General features: G+C 42.3%; 3 protein-coding genes across 5 annotated transcripts in view; 2 read left to right on the forward strand and 1 right to left on the reverse strand.

Moving 5' to 3' along the window:
- Positions 1–226: 226 nt before the first annotated feature.
- pigp (phosphatidylinositol glycan anchor biosynthesis, class P) lies at positions 227–2,139 on the forward strand. 3 transcript variants are annotated; one of them, XM_056736625.1, is made up of 5 exons: positions 227–361; positions 433–522; positions 619–691; positions 770–888; positions 1,034–2,139. In XM_056736625.1, the coding sequence occupies exons 2-5, from the start codon at positions 441–443 to the stop codon at positions 1,150–1,152; spliced, it is 393 nt and encodes a 130-aa protein (XP_056592603.1). In that variant the 5' UTR covers positions 227–361; positions 433–440; the 3' UTR covers positions 1,153–2,139. The 3 variants fall into 3 exon arrangements, with proteins under 3 accessions (XP_056592603.1, XP_056592601.1, XP_056592602.1); XM_056736623.1 differs by having other exon boundaries at positions 1,184–2,139; XM_056736624.1 differs by having other exon boundaries at positions 270–522; positions 1,184–2,139.
- Positions 2,140–2,145: 6 nt separating this feature from the next.
- ripply3 (ripply transcriptional repressor 3) lies at positions 2,146–3,117 on the reverse strand. The gene is made up of 4 exons (XM_056736626.1): positions 3,065–3,117; positions 2,892–2,949; positions 2,726–2,787; positions 2,146–2,653 (listed from the first exon to the last, which is right to left on the reverse strand). Exons 1-4 carry the CDS (start codon positions 3,100–3,102, stop codon positions 2,509–2,511), a joined length of 303 nt encoding a protein of 100 aa, XP_056592604.1. The 5' UTR covers positions 3,103–3,117; the 3' UTR covers positions 2,146–2,508.
- Positions 3,118–4,185: 1,068 nt separating this feature from the next.
- The window catches only part of hlcs (holocarboxylase synthetase (biotin-(proprionyl-CoA-carboxylase (ATP-hydrolysing)) ligase)), an 18,585-nt gene continuing 4,473 nt past the window's right edge, over positions 4,186–18,297 (forward strand). Inside the window, exons 1-6 of the mRNA XM_056736384.1 lie at positions 4,186–4,683; positions 4,796–4,939; positions 5,118–5,280; positions 5,358–6,286; positions 6,413–6,586; positions 12,558–12,832. Of these exons, the coding sequence (XP_056592362.1) occupies positions 4,483–4,683; positions 4,796–4,939; positions 5,118–5,280; positions 5,358–6,286; positions 6,413–6,586; positions 12,558–12,832 (1,886 nt within the window). The 5' untranslated portion in view covers positions 4,186–4,482. The remainder of the gene's footprint in view (positions 4,684–4,795; positions 4,940–5,117; positions 5,281–5,357; positions 6,287–6,412; positions 6,587–12,557; positions 12,833–18,297) is intronic.

Genomic DNA, 18,297 nt, shown 5'->3' on the forward strand with positions numbered 1-18,297 from the left:
ACCAATACATACAACAAAAGCAGTGGCGTGAGGAGAAAAGAGCACTACAAATAAGAGCACTACTGATACTAAAGAAATAAGGTGAAAACAATTGTATTAACAATACCACTAGTTACATGCGAGGTACAACAAAACGTAATAAACATTGAACAATAGTTACTTATAAACTAACATGTGGATAAAATGAGCTGTGGGTGGATGTTATATGAAAGTCGTGCAGCAGGTGGCAGTGTGTGTCTGTGTGAGCCAAAGAAGCCAAAGAAGAAGAAGAAAACGCGAACGCAACAATATGCTTGTAACGCTCTAAGAGTAAACAACATCAAGTTTATATAATATATTTAGCGGTTAACACGGAGTTCAAGTAGGTATCCAGGTGCAGAAGAAAGATGTGTGTTAAATTGGATCGATGATGTTAAATATGTGTGTGTGCAGGTGTTGTTATGGTGGAGAATTCTCCTTCTCCTTTACCAGAGAGAGCCATCTATGGCTTTGTGCTGTTTCTGGCCTCTCAGTTTGGATTCTGTAAGTTTCTGCTTTATCTCATCTTCAATAAAACGAAGACATCTCGTAGTAAACGTCTAGTAGAGATCAATTTTGTTGTGTGATTTGTCTCGTCAGTGCTGTATTTAGTGTGGGCTTTTGTTCCTGAGGTTTGGCTTCATTCGGTTGGGTTGACGTACTGGCCTCAGAAGTAAGTGAAGTGAAGCTGTTGTCTTGTGTTTCTTTACACTACACATCATACTAACCATACAGCGCCATGTATTCACAGATATTGGGCTCTGGCCGCTCCCATATACCTGCTGGTCACCATAGCAACATGTGTTGTGCTGTTGTTTGGGGTGAACTTGATGAACACGGCTGCACTGGGATCAGTGGATAACATCACAGGTGATGAGAGAGTTCACACATCAGCAGCTCTTATGTTACATCTGTATGAGGGACACAGCATTATACAAAACATCATTTCAGATATTGTTCGTATTTTGCATTGTCATGTGTTTGTGATGGTCATCGTGATGTTCTCTTGTGTTAGACCACTATGCTCAGAGTCAGCGTGTAGAGGAGCATCAAGAAGGAGCCGTTCCCAGACTTGGAGACATCTCCATCAGCGAATTAAATCGCGTGTTTTACCTCCATCATCACGAGTCATAACAAGACGCCTGTGTTTTTTGATCATGTCTAGTGTTCTTGCTGTGGCCCGGCCGCGCTGCTTGCGTTATGTGGCGGCTCCTGAAGACATGTGGCGTTTGCTCAGGGTTTACAAGATCACATCCATCAGCTGCCCATGACAGGCCTGACATTTGACTTTCAGATGAACCTTCGTGTTGAATCGGGAGTGTACGAGCCCTCACTGTGAGACAGAGGCCGTGCGTCAGTAAAGCGCCAGTGAATCTTTATCAAAAACATACGCTTTCACACGTTCATACTAACCAAATATAAAACAGTACAGACATGAAATAGCCAAATACGAATAACATGAATCATTTTTATAGGCTGCTCTCTATTTCAACCCCTGTAAACGTATTAACAGAGCTCTGACTTGTGCCTTATACTTAAGTCAGGGGTCGATTTTTTTTTCAAATCCAGAATTTGTCATGATCTCACGGTGAAAATGGTGTGAGGTCAGACTGTGACCCCTGTGTCCTTAGACTAGAAGTGAAACGGTCATCTCACTATCTGGCCATCTTTCACTATCTGCTCTTCAATCCGTCTGCAGAATGGACCTGCTTGTGCTTGCCCGAGCCGCCCCGCGTATCTACCTGCAGACAGGTGAAGGAGCTCTAGATAACCCTCATGATGAGTAAATAGATTACTGGTGTCGGGTGGCCAGTCACCATTTAACCTGTGACCCCGTGACCTTACCACTGTCTCGCCCTCATGCCCTGTGTTACTGCTTTAAGATCTGTTGCTTTATTCTTCTTCTGTCCACATGGTGCCGCTCGCTCACTTTAAAACATGGATACAAAATAAGGATTAGTCTTGGAAATTTTACCTGTACTTTTTTTATTAGTTTATTAATTTCTTGTGTAATTTAAACAGCAAAGTGGTTTTCCCAAGAAGAATTCTGGAAGGAATGCTCATTTACATTATTTTACTGTATGTTTTTGCTATATTTCTCAATAAATAACCACTGGACAATACAAACCCATTTTCTTTCTTTCTTTATTTATTTAATAGGCTCACGTATCACCAAAGTTGCAACTGTACAATAATTTCACACAAGTGAAGACAATATGAAATAAACCATTCAATTGCTCTGAAAAACAGTATGCTTTCAAAAGCATAACACATGACGTTTGCCAATTTAAGATAAAAGCTGTGAACATGACATGATGTAGTGAAGAAAGGTCTTCCTCGGGTCAAAGGTGAGTTTCTCTTTGATGGGTCTCATGACCGGACCTGTTGTTCTGTAACATACATGTTTCCTAAACACTGATGTGCTTCCTGAAGGATGTACGCTTCATGCCCTTTATTTCAGCTCATGTTGCTTTGTTGAGTTCAGAGTCTTTAATCAGAATGTGTGTCGTCGCTGTCATCCTCAGAATCTTCATCATTATAAAAGTGAAGTGTTGCCTGAACTGGAAAACTGGCCAAAACCTTTCTGCCCAGATGAGACAGATATTCCTGCATTCTGGATCTGGGCAGGAACAGCCTGTGAACAACAAACAACACATGTGTCCCCTCTGTCTTGTCATGTATGTGATGTGCGGTTGACGTGCATCACCTCACTGGATGATGAAAGGCTTCTTCAGGCACCTGAACTCTGCTTGGACGTCTAGAAACCATCTAAACACAGCGGGTAAAGTCAGTGCATGTCCTAAATAAAATCCTTTTGCCCTCACATGTGCTGAAATTGATGTTGAGTGTAATTTGAAAAATCAATACATTACTTTATGAATTTGTGTCTGTCTTATTGAGAGATCCCACGGTCTCCACATCACAGGACAACTGCAGTATAACAGCAAGAAAGAGACATTCACACACTCAAAGAGTTTATCTAACTTAATTGTCAGAGTAATGACGAATCATAACAAGAGGAACAGATGAATAAAAATCTTCTTACCCGATCATCTGATCCGCGCGTGAACTCACCGGCAGCATCTTCGCACTGACTGACTGTCCACCGCGCGCGCGCCACTTGAGGGCGCGGGCGCGGGCGCGGGCGCGTATGTATGTGGGCGTTTTTTGCGCGCTGTCATTCAAATTCGCATTCTTTCATTCCTTTACAATCGGAAAGTCGCGATATTTCACTCAAGGTCTTTGCACATGAAGTCCGACATTTTCGTATGCGTGTTTTCGTATTCTGAATCTCTGAATTGTTATAAAAGGCCATTAAAAATGCTTGACGGGTCCGAAAAACGCTGAAAATCGAACCCGGTCCGAATTTTGTAATGTCTGACGCAAATTTCGGACTCAAAGTGCAATGGGCTTTACGTTTGTTTGCTACACACGCGCAGGTTTGCCTTCTGCTTTGGTCGTCTTTAGAGTCTAGAAACCGAGACTAACTGTATGCGACAATGATTTAATAAAAACTAAATAAAGTTCTCATCAGGACATACTTTATGAAAGACGCAACAGGCTATTGGCCATCGACCTCTTTAGGCGGATGGAAATAGATCAAATGTGAGGGTTTTAAGAAATCTGCGTAATGTATGAAATGTAACTTTAAAATACAGCATTACATCTATTATTGTATACATTACAAAGCGATATGTGCATTTTCCTCTGGAGAATTTTGTTTTGCTGCTCCCACACAACATATGCTAGTTTTGATTCTGGTTATGTGCTGGTTCCTCACCAGCTTAACCAGATAAGGACCAGCACATGACTATCGTAAACCAGCAGATGAGCTTAAACCAGCACAAATCAGCATTCAAGCGTAACTTACCCAGCATATGGTGTGTTTTTCAACAGGGTTTTAGTTTTGGACATAAACAGATGATCCGTTTTGAAAATGTTCAAAAATCATGTTTTTTATTGTGCAATCCAAGTTACTCAAACTGTAGCTGGGTTGTTTTGATTAAGTAATAAGGACTCAAGAAAATGCAATAAAAACATTGATAATATAATACAAACATGATTTCTAAATCTGTTTTTGAAAATAAACTCTTTACTTTTACAACATAGTGTATAATTGCGTTTACATATTAATTGTGTATTTCACACAATGTGCGCGTCGCTGCGATGTAGACTACAACAGTAATAAACTTTGTGTTTGACTTAAGTTGGCGGCGGACGATGGGACGGTCTGACTGCGCAGTCTGGCGGGATTTAACAGACTTTATGAGGAGATATATTTCCATCATTAATATTCAGGCTATTACACCAGACTGCTCTCGTTCTGTAGAACTCCAGGAATCATGGGATTGACACGTGGGTGGTGACGCAACAGGAAGTGTTGACATGAGAAAGGAGAGACGAGTCTGTAAACGATGACAGGAGACACATGGACTCCAGATCAGGTGTTGGATGTGAAGAAAGATGCTCATAACGCTGTGTTATATGTACCTGTGGCTGCGCTTTCAGCGATATTACACGAGCGTGATCCGCAGCGCGTTATACAGACTGAGCGCCGATCACAGAAGCGTCACTTTCTGCGCGCTGAACACACCAAAGCGCTCGCGCGAGGACCAGCTCTTCTTGCAGCTGCGCAATAAAGTCATTTACATCTCACAGCTGCAGGTGATCTGACACTCCACAGAAACTCATCGATTCTCTCAATCTACGAATGCGTTGACTAAAGCATCTCTGTGTGTGTGTGTGTGTGTGTGTGTGTGTGTGTTTGTGCGTACAGGCGTGTGATGACCTCAGCGAGTGGACGCTGCTCATGGGCTCTTCTCTGGCACGCCGTGCTCGACAGATAGAGAACATCACCTTCATCATAGAGGCGACATCTGGCCAGAAAGCCTGCTCGTCTGCTGCGAGGACACATGAGAAAGTAAACACAGACCACAAACACAAAACTTTAGAACAACAAGTTAAGGAGACAGGCAGAGGAACAGAGATGTTTCCCTCTGTTCTGCTTCAGGCGGACATGTGAATCTTTAGAATCGTCCTCCTCGCTCTTAAATGCATAACTGTCTGATGATAGACATTGAACTGAGTGTGTTCTGTAGGTGCTGAAGTGGTCAGACTACTGTCTCCCGCTGGCACACAGTCCTGGGCAGCCGTACAGAGCCGTGGCTGAAGCCAGTGTGGAGAACTTCCGTCGTCTCGCTGTGGCCTTTATGGAAGATCGACTACTGATGGAAAATGGCCTGATACCTGAAAGAATAGTTTGTGAGTTAATATGAATTGTTTTTCAACCCCTGTCCTCAAATGTGAATTGAAGTAAAGTGTGTGTGTCGTCCTTATAGCCGTGCTGCTCAGAGAATCCACACTGAGAGAATTGCAGCAGTCAGACAGCAGCAGAAAGTCCACGGGTGCTCAGACCAATCTTTCACCCAAGCGAGACGTTCTCTATTCTACGCTCCCCAGAAAGAGCAGTCTGCGACTGAGCGCCCGACGCGACTCGGACACACAAAGCTGCAAGGAGGAGCGGCCGGAGGAACCGGAACGCACGTCCGAGCACCGGCACGGGGAGGGACACCTCCTCCATCTCTCCAGCTGCCAAGAGTGTCGGGAGCTGGAGAACAGCACCATCCTGTCGGTGAAGTTCGCTTCCGTGGAGGACATTCCGGATCTCCCGGACGATTACACCGCCGCGGACGGCGAGGAAGAGGAGAGTGAGGGCTTCTTGGGTCGGAGCGGGCGGGTGAGCGCGAGCGGGAAACCACCTAACGTGCTGGTGTTCACGGGTGGCTGCGAGGAGCAGTTCCTGAGGGTGCGCTTGCTCCTGGCCGAATGCGTCGACACCGAGAGCTACGTTATCTACCACCTGCTGCCGCAGCAGGCTCTGAACGAACCCTGGCCGGAGAATGCGCTGCTGCTGGTGCTCGCCACCGACAGCAACCTCACGCCGCAGCTTCAGCTGCGATTCCTGTCCTACCTGAGCCAGGGCGGGAAGGTGTTGGGCCTGTCGTCCACGCTGTGCCCCGCCGGACTCGCACTGCGTCCCAGAGATGCGCAGAAGGACCAGATCTGCACACTGACCTTCACCAAATCGGACAGCACCGAGCTGCGGCTGAGCGTTCTGAGCAGCGGGGGCATGTATGTGCGGGAGTCGAAGGACGGCGTCGCAGGAGAGGTGGAGCTCTGGGGGGAGATTGACGAACGGGAAGAGAAGCACATGGCCATCGTTCGAGTGACTCATGGAGCGGACAGCGGCGAGGCCGTGCTGTGCCAGGTATGGTCCTGTGTGCTGATTGGTCGAGATGTTTACTGTCAACTATTGACTTTCATTTACATGCGGAAATGTTTGATTTAACCACTCAACGGTGATGATTTACAGCTGTCATGTTTGCTCTCTCAGGTGCGTTTGGAGGTGGCACCAGACGCTCATCTGGCTTCAGGGTTCTCTGAGCTGAAGATGAGCAACGCTCGACGTTATGAGGTTCTGACTGAGATCCTGACGTCTTTGGGTCTGAGCTGTGAACTGACTCAGGTGCCCCCCCACAGCCCGCTCTATCTGCTCACCACACGACAGGTGAGAGACGCACACGCCGGAACAGATGCTGTGTCACTCCTTGTTATTCTGTTTGAACTGCACACATGTTCCCTCACCTCAGGTTCTGATCTTTCAGTGTCTGATGAGGTGAGTCACGTGTGTCACATGATACAGGTCCTGTCAGTAGTGGCTGTGTCAAACATCACGTGTTTGTTGGAGACTGGAGGGAGAATGTATTTTGAGCTGTTGTAGATTTTGAACAGCAGGTGTCAGTGTTTAGCTGGAGCTGAAGCTTTGGAACGGCTGCAGGATCTTAAAGTTGAGATTTTATGCAGCTGGGCTGCCAACATTAAAACATTACAGTTTATTTAAAAAAAACTTTGAATACTGTAGTGGCTGTTATAGTTGTGAATGTCTGTTTTTGAGTGATCTTTGTTTTAATAAGGAGGTTCAACCAACACGGAGTTCAAATGTGAACTCTGAGATGATTTTCAGCCAGATGAGAAACTTTGACTTTTTACTTTTAGAGCAACTGATTTGAGTAAGTTGTATTTACCCGGAGTAGGTAAATACTCCGAAATACTTTACCCTTAATCGCAAACACCTCGACTATGAAAGGTCATGATCAGGGGAATACTGAGATAATGATTCACTGTGGCAATAGCCGTTGAGAGCGAGGCACATCTTCATCACAGCTCAGCATACAGCCGATTTACTCATGTGTTCAAATTCATAAATGGATAAATGTACCAATGAGTATATAAAGCAGAAATAATAATAAAGTTGTTATGTTCTCAGTCCCCATCAGTGGTGTAGTGATGAGTGTGAGACGTCCTCGGGTCGTGACCCCTCTCAGAATGGGTTAGATCTTCCCTATATAATACACCTGACTCACTCAACTCATCAGATTTCTACAGAATGAATCAGGTGTTTATATAAAGAGAGATCTAAACATCTGTTCCAAGACTGGGTTAGGTGTGTAGGACCAGTGTTGGGTGTAACTAGTTACTAAGTAATTAGTTACTGTATTTTAATTACTTTTCCCTTGAAAAAGTAAAGTAAGGGATTACTCATATGTTTTCTGTTACTTCTGATGTACTTAAACTAAATACTTTGTGAAATATATGCGTGTGCAATAGTGTAATTGACATCATAATTCAAAGTCTTACTTTAAAGTCTGTGCTCACATTTGTAATACTTTGGTCAGTTAATAATATTATTTATTTGAATTAATTAAATAAGCCGTTTCATGTCTATCCTTGAATCACTTAACTAAGGTTGATGTAGGATATAGAAAGTAATTAGTAATGAGTAACTAAATACTTTTTGGACAGAGTAATTTGGACAGTAATCTAATTACACTATTGAATATGTAATGAGTAACTAGTAATTAATTACTTTTTCAGAGTAACTTACCCAACACTGTGTAGGACACTTGTGTCAGTTTCAGACTGATTCCCGCTCGGAGCAGATTGAGTGATTGCACGTCTTAACGAATTGTTGATTAATCCGTTAATTTCTGTATTTCTGTCTGTATTTATTCATTTCTTTATTCATGCACTTTATTTATGGGATTTTCTGCAACTACAGACACTTTTGACTCTCCAAAATAAAATAAAATCAACCATCAGAGTCTGTAATACATAAACAACGGTCAAGAGAATTGCATGGAGTCATTAAGATTTTGAATATTTGTAATTGAATATACATTAAACATTGATAATGTGCTGCGGTAAAAGACGTGACCTCTTTGCTAATATTGCAGCTAACTAGTAGCTAGTCTGGTTTACTTCATTAGTTTTTTCTCTTATATACATGAATGAAACCATAATATACTGTACATTTATATTTCTAATGTCGTTTAGAGTAAAAAAGGACTAAGCTGTATGGTAAGAACACAATAATTAATGAATCTGATAAAATGAGTTGTGGGACATGAACAAAAATCGTGTTTGGACCCATAAATGCTTCATCATTTTATATCAATTCAGATAAATCATTCATTATATTTTTTGTCCAGGTGTGTAATGACACTGTCGTATGACAAATTTTGACAAAAAACAAAAATTTCTCTGCTGGGACTTAGTGGCCGTAGTTGCAGAAACACCCTCACACATGTTATGAAGTCATTTCTCATCAGCACAGAAAACATCTCTGAGAACATGTGAGGGAAAGAATCTGCTCTGATGTAACACACGGCCACGCTGGCTGATGTTTTTGATGTAAGGATGGATGACATATGTTTAGATGGATCTCATTGACTGTAAAGAAAACGGTAGAGTTTGATAAAGCTGAACAGGGAAATGAGAAAACTCCCCTCGGGTCCTAAACCCTCTCCTGATAATACATGTATGTTCACATACAAGATCCTCTATTAAAGCACGTGACATGAGTCAGTGAGATGGTCTCTGTATGATCTAAGTGTGTGTCATGAATTAATGAATGAATGAATGGATGAGGGACACCACTTGTGCTTTAAAAGGGGAGGAGATGGAAAGAAACTCTGGGTTTACCAAAGAAAAGCTGCTCCAGACCATGCTATGTTACTATGGTTACTGACTCTGAGTAAATGTGAGCTCTCTTTGAGAGACGGGCTTGAGTTACTCTGCTTTCTCAGGTTTGACATACCTCACAAAGCCAGAGTTTCCCTCATTTCAGTGTTAAGATACTCACAGTCTTCTCTAAACCTCTTTCTGAGTCGAGTGAAGCTGATCCACGAGTGAAGAGAACACGTTCAGTCTTCAGTTGTTCACATGGATCACGTCACGTGTGTCTTCTGTTGCTCTGATGGGAGATGTGTCTGTGAGCCGCTCTCATCCATTAAAGGTGACATCATATGAAAACCCCACTTTTTCCGTGTTTAAGTGCTATAATCGGGTCCCCTGTGCATCTTCCAACCCAGAAAACGTGAAAAATAAAAAAACAGTAAGTTTTTTTTGGTGTGCCTTTTACTGCAAGCATGTGAGAAATCGAGCTGTTCAGATTTAGCCCTGGTTGTGATGTTCAAAGCGGATTTTCTTCTAATGTTACCGCCCCTTAATCTACACAGTTCCACGCACCGCGGTCCGCCATTGTTGTTTTCACAAGCGACAGTGGTGTACGTGACGTCATGGCTAAAGTTCGTGGACAACATGCAATGTAGTCGCTGCACAGAGTCCAAACCTAGAAAGAGACACGGTGGATTTATTTCATTTTTAGTGGAAATCCTTCAGAAACCTTAAACCTGCTTGTTTGCGCGAATCACTTCAAGCCCGAGTGCTTTTTCAACCAGCACCCAGATTAGCTAAACCATTGCCATGGCAGTATACGCGTTGTAGTAGAGAAGGCGGGGCGAGACCGTGGTTCGAGTCCGGTGAGTAATTGTGAATGAGCGCCAGCTGTGCGCACACCGGGCTCGAATCACGTAGGAGATAGGGAGCATATAAAAGGAACGAGCGACCGGACCGTCAAAGAGAGAGGACCGGGCCTGAACATATGTTACGTTTGTATTTGTATTTGTATTTAGATTTATGTTTATGTTTTGTTCGCCGGCGGTCGTCCGTGAGGGGCCGCCGGCTGTTATTATTTTATTAAATGTTTGTTTAAATGTTTGCCGGTTCCCGCCTCCTTCCTTCCATGTCTGAATCTTATTACAGGAGCATATAAAAGGAACAAGCGACCATACCGTAGAGGAGAGGTCCGGGCCCAAAGTGTTTGTATATGTATTTATGCTCTAGTGTTTTGTATTTATGTTTTGTTCGCCGGCGGTCGGCCGTGAGGGGCCGCCGGCTGTTATTATTTATATTAAACGTTTAAATGTTTCCGGTTCCCGCCTCCTTCCTTCCATTTTATGGAGATATTACACGCGTGTGTTGTGTTGACAAGCCAGACAGAAGGGGGTGGGGTTCACTGTAACTCATTATCGTTTAAAGAGACATGCACTGAAACGGGTTGCTGTGAGCAGAGCTTTTGGACAAGGCAAGAAGGGTTTTCACAGCCATTGATTGTTTTTAAGCTAAATATGTTCCAGACATTTCCTCAAGACCCTAATAAATCATACAAACTTGTTGAAAGTGTCCATCTGAGGAAATTTATAAGTGTCTCTTTTCTCTCGGTTGATAGCGTGAGATTTTCCTCTAACTCCTCTCTAAACTAGGGATGCTCCGATCCGATATTTGTATCGGAAATCGGCGTCGATACTGAATAAAATTCTAGATCGGGTATCGGTGAAAAAATTGCACCGATACCCGATCTAGCTTACATAAAATTTCTGCTAGGCGATGTAAAAGTTCCTGGAGACACCGGCGCTTAAACTCTCTCGTGGCTGTGCTTTGCGAAGCGTGTGACATCATACGCTAGCAACGTGCTCTTTACGTAGTGTGCGTGAACAAGCGAACATAGCTTACATTGAGCAGCGAACAGCATGGAGCGACAAAAAATATCTGCCATTTAGATTTACTTTAGAACAGCTTCGCCAACAAGTTACACCGCTGTTTGCAATACATGAGAAGTAAATGTTCCGAGGGGTTGTGATAAAGCTGTTCATTATAATACTACTAATTTAAGCACGCCGAGTTCAATAAGCTGAAGAAACTAAAACGAGACGGTACGAAGCAGCTAACTTTGGAGGAGACAACGAAAATAATTCAGAAATTTCCATCTAGTAGTGTGAAAGCAGCGAAAATCATTGAAAGCATTTTGAATTTCATGGTAATGGATTTGCAACCGCTGTCCGTCGTTGCGAACAATGGCTTCAGACTCCTTATAAACCACCTGGAGCCGTGGTACGACATTGTGAAGCGTAACTGAGACCCTAACTGTACCAAAAAGTCTGCAAACATGTATACGAAAAAAATAAAGATGTCAATGCGCTGAGTTTTGTGGATAATTTGACTTTGAATTTCTATTTGCACCGACTAAACTATTATATCTTTTTCCGTTTATTTTTACATGTGCAGCACAAGCTAGGGAAGCTAGTGTTTTATTTATCTTTCGGTGTTGGATGTTAAATTTGATTTCCACTAAACTTTAGCTTAGTTTAGTGGACTTTGCTTTAATGACTAAAGCATTAAAAAGAACTGATTCCTGTTTGAATATCTAAAGCAGTGAAGCTATTGCTTTTTTGCTCAATTTCAGCTGCTTTATTGTTTATTGTGCATTGATTTTTTAAATTATATTTGCACATAACAGTTATTAAGAGATTTTGTTTCCATTTATTAATACTTGTCTATCAAGCTAGTGAAGCTGTTGTTTTATTCAGCTGCTTAATTTGCACTTTAATTTTGAATTTCAAGTTTAAGATAGTGAACATTTTGTTTTATTTTGCTGGTTTAATAAATAATTCACAAAATTTGTGAATCATTTGTTTGTTATTTTGTTTTACGGGGTCAGGAAATTAATGTTAAGTCGAGCTTGATGTCTTGCACAGCAATGCACACAGTTTATTAAGTAATTGTGCACTTTAAAAATGTTACCTTAGTATCGGATCGGTACTCGGTATCGGCCAATACTGAATCTCAGGTATCGGAATCGGTATCGGAAGCAAAAAAGGTGTATCGGAGCATCCCTACTCTAAACACATTGTCTTTCAGGAAATAAAACTAAACACTGTGTTTTTGGAGCAATTGAACACTGTTGTTGTGAGTGTTGGTTAGGGTTAGCTCTTTAAATTGGTTTGAAAACCCACAGAGAAAAAACATGAACAATGATCCACAGCAAAAAGAATCTTGATAAAGTGGAGATCAAGTGTGATTGTATAGTGAGGTGCAGTTGGTGTTTGTTTGCTTTTATGGATCGTGTTTGTCAAGCATGTTGTGTGTGTCGAATATCAGACACGTGTGGGATAATGTGATCCAATTGTGATTCTGCTAGAGTTTGTATTCTCTGAACATCTCTGTGGCCGTGTGTTTGTGGATGATGATGGACGGCTGACATGTGGAGTTATGGATTATTGAAACTCGCCGTTCGTCTTCTAACGTTCAGCTGTTTCCTCAGATCTGAATCAGAAGATCTGTGATTGTGTTTTTCTCAGGAGCAGCGGGACAGGTTTCTGCACTGGTTGAAGGGGCAGGTGGATGGGTCGGGTGGAGTTCTGCACACACGTGCGGGCGGCTTCAGAGTGTTCCGTGCCGGAGAGAAAGCGGGCGATCTGGGTGCTGGCGAGCGAGAGTTACACACCGACCCGCCGCAGCCCTTCTCTGAGCTCTTCAGTCTGCAGACGTACCAACAGAACCTTCAGACTCGCTGCCTGGGCCAAACTGTCCTGTACGCAGACGTCACATCCACCACCATGGATCTGCTGGAGAGGTACGTGAGGAAGTCTTTCACCGGACGTCTGGATGTGTGTGTGTGTGGGACAGGTGGGGGGGTGGAACTAATTGAATGTGTGAGTGAGATCACGGGCTAATAGAGCTCTTTGTATGCGCTTGGACTCGCAGCGGGCAGTCGACGGGCCTCGGCACAGAGCGGGTGGAAACCATTACAGCTGTCATAACGTTTGACAAATGAACGGCCGAGCCGAGCTGAGCTGATTGTTAGTGACAGTGTTGTCATTAGCTCTGTATGCTAACAAGAAAAGGGCTGTGAAGAAAAACATCTACAGTTTGATTTCCCTCGGCCTGATTATGAGAGTAATTTCCAGATGTTCACCTCTGATGAAGTGCTATTATTCTAGAGTTAAGAGTCTGGAGTGTTGGAGTGTGAAAGAGCAAGTTCACGGATCACACACACACACACACACACACGTCTGTTAGATGCTTTAGGATGTCAGTAGAAATAAAACATTGACATGTGTAAAATAAAACTGCAGTCAAACCCTAAACTGCAAAACTAAGCCGATGTACAGATGGGGTAAACAATGGAAGCAATTGGCACAACAAACGGGATAAGTGCATTAAAAGAAATAACTGGTCTCATATAGCCCACCACAGTATACAGAGCAAAGCTGGAAGTAGTTTTTCTTTTTATTGAAAGAGTAGAAAAGAGACATAAGTCAGAAGTGATGTGTCAGGTTCTGACAGAAGAGATGTGTTTTCAGACGATTCTTAAAGATGGACACAGAATCTGATCAGATCTTGTAGCAGCGGCCAGAACATTCCACATAAGTGGAGCAGATCCAGAGAAGGTACGTGAGAGAGATTTTTTTTTCCTTTGGGATGGCAGCATCGTTCGTTTGCAGAGCACAGGGATCTGGCGTGTACATAAGTCTGCATTAGCGAGTGAAGATAAGGGGGTACAGAACGGTGGTGGTCCCTAGCCCAGAAGCAGAGCCTTGAATCTGATGCGAGCAACTATAGGAAGCCAATGTAACTTAATGAAGAGAGGAGTGACGTGTGCTCTCTTCGGTTCGTTGAAGAACTCTTGCTGCTGCATTCTGGATCATCATTCATGAAATGAATCTGTTCATGGATGACATGAAACATTTATTTGTTCAATATTTGTGGCCAGTTGTATAAACAGATGCTATGTGTCTCAGTGACTGGCAGGTAGTTAGGACCCGCGGCATTGAGAGAGTGTTGCGTCAGCTCTGTTGACTTCAATGGAACCGTTTTTCACAGGACTGGCGGTTCATGAAGCCTCTCAAGCAATAGTCCTGGAAGTGACTAACAAATGGAGCTGCGGCTAAACAGACCGATTGTGATCAACTTTGAACCCATTTAAAGATTAGAAGTCTTTTAATTAAGTTGCATTTCAAGAGAAAAATATTTCCTGGAACTATCTGAAGGCATCATGAATCACGTGGCGTGCTAACATTTTGAACTTCAGTTGTCACGACTCTCTCTCTATGATTAGATTGTTAAAATCAGGTCCGTTGTGTTTGTTAATATGTGTTTGTGTGTGTGTGCGCACGCGCGCTTGTTTGATGAGAGTGTTAGTTTTCTGTTTGCATAGCACACACTTATTATGGAGGGCCTGAGACTCTGTCACAGTTTCTCACAAGGTCACAAACAGATCAGAATCTCTATAAGCGGGTTTCCATGGAAATGCATTAAAAACCCCTAATTTGCGAAAGGATTTTTTTCGCTCACTTGGTTTTTCATTTATAGAAAATTTTCCGTTTAAATTCCTTCAAAAATTCATGATACTGCACTATGAGACAACTTAACCTGAGGAACCAGAGTACTGATCTTGACACCTATGGTTCTTAAACGCCTAAGCAAAGTCCTCAAATGTTTCTGTCATTGCCTCAGAACTGTCACGACTGTGTTTCCCAAACAGCATGAATCCCCAAAAACACCGCAGTTATTGTGTTTCACAATTGTATTATTATTTAAGAAGATGATTATATTCAATGACTTCTCTTACCTTATGGCAGTTGCCTACTGGCAGTTTATTAGGAAGTGATGGTTGACCAGATGGATAGAAATGGTGCTTATTCACAAATGTTTTGTGCAATATTCCTATTTCTGGCTAAATTTGCAACTTTTGATGGAAACCCGGCTCATGACACCGTCCTCACATCACATATCTCTCTGTTGCGGAGCCTCCATGTTGTTTCTATTGTATCCCTAAATGGACAAACAGCTCATCGTGACGCGTTTGGTAAAACAAAATCTCCTTCGGTAAAGAAGTGAAAACATGAAGACATTTTGGTCCTCTCTCAACCTCCGTTGTGCTTCGAAAGAGAGGAAATGAAGTTCACAACTTCACCACATGCCTCTAAAAATGACACGATGGTCCTTTAATTGGTGGTGGTTGAGGAGATTCCCCTTCAATGTAAAGTGCTTTGAGTGCCCAGAAATGCACTGTATAAATTTAAGGAATTAGAGGAACAAATTATTATTATTTAAGTAGTCTGAGGTATTATTCAAAGCATCACACACACATGTTTGTTGTTGTGCTTTGTGGGAACATGCTTTTATTCGTTATATCCATATCCATAATGATTTTATGTAATTTACAGGTCATTCCCCACAATGTAGATGGAAAAGACTTTTACCATTTGTTGGGAACACACACGCGCACACACACACACGCGCGCGCGCACACACACACACGCGCGCGCACACACACACACACACACACACACACACACACACAAACAAACACAGAGTGTGCTATAATCAGTATTTGTTTTAACAGTGAATTCAAACCCAAACTGCCACACAGTGAGGAATTAAAGTTCAGTTCCAGTGAAAAACAAGCGTTGTGTGTTGTGTTGAGAGGGAAGCAGAGCCGCTCAACGGTGAAACTTCAGGTTTGTACAGAAAGTGAAATGAGTCTAATTGACCTACAGCTTCAGACACAATTATCACAAATTGCAAGCAGATGCGCTGGCTTCTCCTTTCATATTCTGCTCACATCTGGTGCTCAGTGCTGGAATAAAAGTTTTGCTCTCTGGTGAGCGGTGAGGAGCGCAGGCGGGTCAGATCCGGTTACGGTGGTGACGGTGTAGGTTTGGGGGGGTTGATCAGGAATCTGACTGTGTGTGTGCGTCATTCACTAACAGCAGAATCCCATTGATCCGCTCTGAGCTTCTATTTGAAAATGATCATTCATGTGATAACAGGATTATGCCAATTAATCACATTTACAGATTAGACGATCGCATCGATCACAGTTCTAGTCCTGCCTGATCAATACTAATATATTTATGCTAATAGCTGAAAATCCTGTTTGAACAGCAGGCATTAATGTCCACCATATTTCTGCTCTTTTCAGTTTAGATCGTATAGTGTAATAATGTAGTTCCTATAGAGAAATAAAATCAACTTGATCATGTCAACAGTTTTGCTAATGCAGGTGCAGTCACTCGTGGTCATCTCTGGATTGTCAGTAGTTTGTAACTGGATGGTTTTTTGTGTTGATTTTGTGTAACTGTCTGTAAAGCTGCTTTTGTGTGTTGTGAATAGAGAACAAATGAAAGTGACGTCTGTGAAATACCTCAGTTAAATTTACAAGAGAAAAGCAGAATTATGATCTATTATTATATGTTAGAGTTTGTTTCCTCACAGTCAGAGATCAGCTGATCAGACACAGCCAATGAGCTTCAGTTTCCTGTCAGTTCAGCGAGACCTCGGATTGGTTGCTGTTGCTAATTATGAGTCTTTTCTTCTTCTGTCTTTTTCTGTCTTTATTTGAGACTCTTTTCTAATGTGGTCACAGACGGCCTGCTTTCACAACCAGATTAACCCCCCCACCATTCAGATGCTAAGAGCATTACTGTGTGTGTGTGATCTGTGTGTGATCTCATTTTTGTGTTGCTCAAATTAATTTGATGCCTCTTTACATGTTAATCTGAGAGGGATTCAATTTAGCTTCACAAAGAGAGAGTATTCTTCTTCAGTGTGATGTGTGTGTCAGTCAGAAAGCTTTTCACGTCTTCTTTGACTCCGTCATGATGTATATTTAGACAGAACAGAGTGCTGCTGCTACATGTCATTCATGTATGAAGAATCATTTTAGGAGAGAGATGAGGTGTAGCTCTGGTGTTAGTGTGGTTCTGTGTTTTCAGTGCGTGGGGAATGAAAAAGTCTGAATTAAAAAAGAATCTCCAGGCAAATGAGGCAAAACTATAGATGCAGAAATCCACATTGACCATCTTTTCAAAAAAAGACTCAGACAGTTTACATCTGTCTCTCTTTGCACTGTTAGCTGCTGATGTTCTTATTAAAAGTTCATTTGTTTTGCTGAAGGAGTCCAGAGACGCGTCTGTTTCTCCGTCTGCGGTTGATGCGAGCGGCTGCGGCCGTTGACACGCTCTGCTCGCGGGGGTCTCTGATACTCCTGACAAACTGTGAAAGCTCTCAATTAACTACACAACTCACAGCGTCTGCTTAACTGCTCACTGCCGCTCTGAGGTCATGATCTGAAGATCTTTGTGTGTGCTCATATGTGTGTTTGTCTGTGTGTGTGTGTGTGCTTGCGTGCGTGTGTTTGTCTGTACGTGTGTGTGTGTTTGTCTGTGTGCATGTGTGTGTGTCTGTGTGCTTGTTTGTGTGTGTGTTTGTGTGTCTGTGTGCTTGTTTGTGTGTGTGCGTTTGTGTGTGTGCGTGCGTGCGTGCGTGCGTGCGTGTGTGTGTGTCTGCTGTGTTAGTGTTTTTGATTTAAGTGTAAACCCAAATGCTCAAAATAATCAAACAGATTAAGTAATGTAATCTTTATTTTATAAAAAATAAATATTTAAATTTCATGAAACATTTTACTTGAAGGTTTAATAAAAGAAAAACAAAGTTAATTTGCTCCTTGTTCAATTTACTCACTTTAAATATATAAATGTAGGGTTTCCACTTCCCAGCATGCTTTGCGTCAGACTGCATGTGAAGAGTACATTTTAAAATATGATTATTTTGTGTGTTTGCAGTAGAGTTATAGACTTGTTAGTGTTTAACGTTCACTTATCTTAGACGTTTAGATGTGTGTATGTTTAGCAGTATGTAATGTATATGATGTATGTGGGTTAGGCTGTGGGAGGCGACATGTAACGTGTGTTATGCCAGTTCTGAGATCAGTCTCAGGCTTGTGTAAGTCAAAGTGTTCACACTTATTAAGAAGTTTAATTGAACAAAAATCAAAAGTTCTGCTTACTTAAACCAAGAATCTCTAAAACACCCAAAATTAGAGTCAACAAGTTGTCTTGATGTATTTGAGTATTGTCAACTGATGCGGGTTTACAGTGTGGGTGATGATGGTTCTTTCTGCTCAGGATTGAGTTCTGATGAGCTGCATTAAAGTCTGTGTTCACACCGCCGATTCTGCTGTTGAAATGTTGAAATGTTGTAATATCTGTGTGTCTTTGTGTCGTCTGCGGGTCAATAGATGGATTACCATTG

Source organism: Triplophysa dalaica, chromosome 22 (assembly GCF_015846415.1).
Source record: "Triplophysa dalaica isolate WHDGS20190420 chromosome 22, ASM1584641v1, whole genome shotgun sequence".
Lineage (NCBI taxonomy): Eukaryota > Metazoa > Chordata > Actinopteri > Cypriniformes > Nemacheilidae > Triplophysa > Triplophysa dalaica.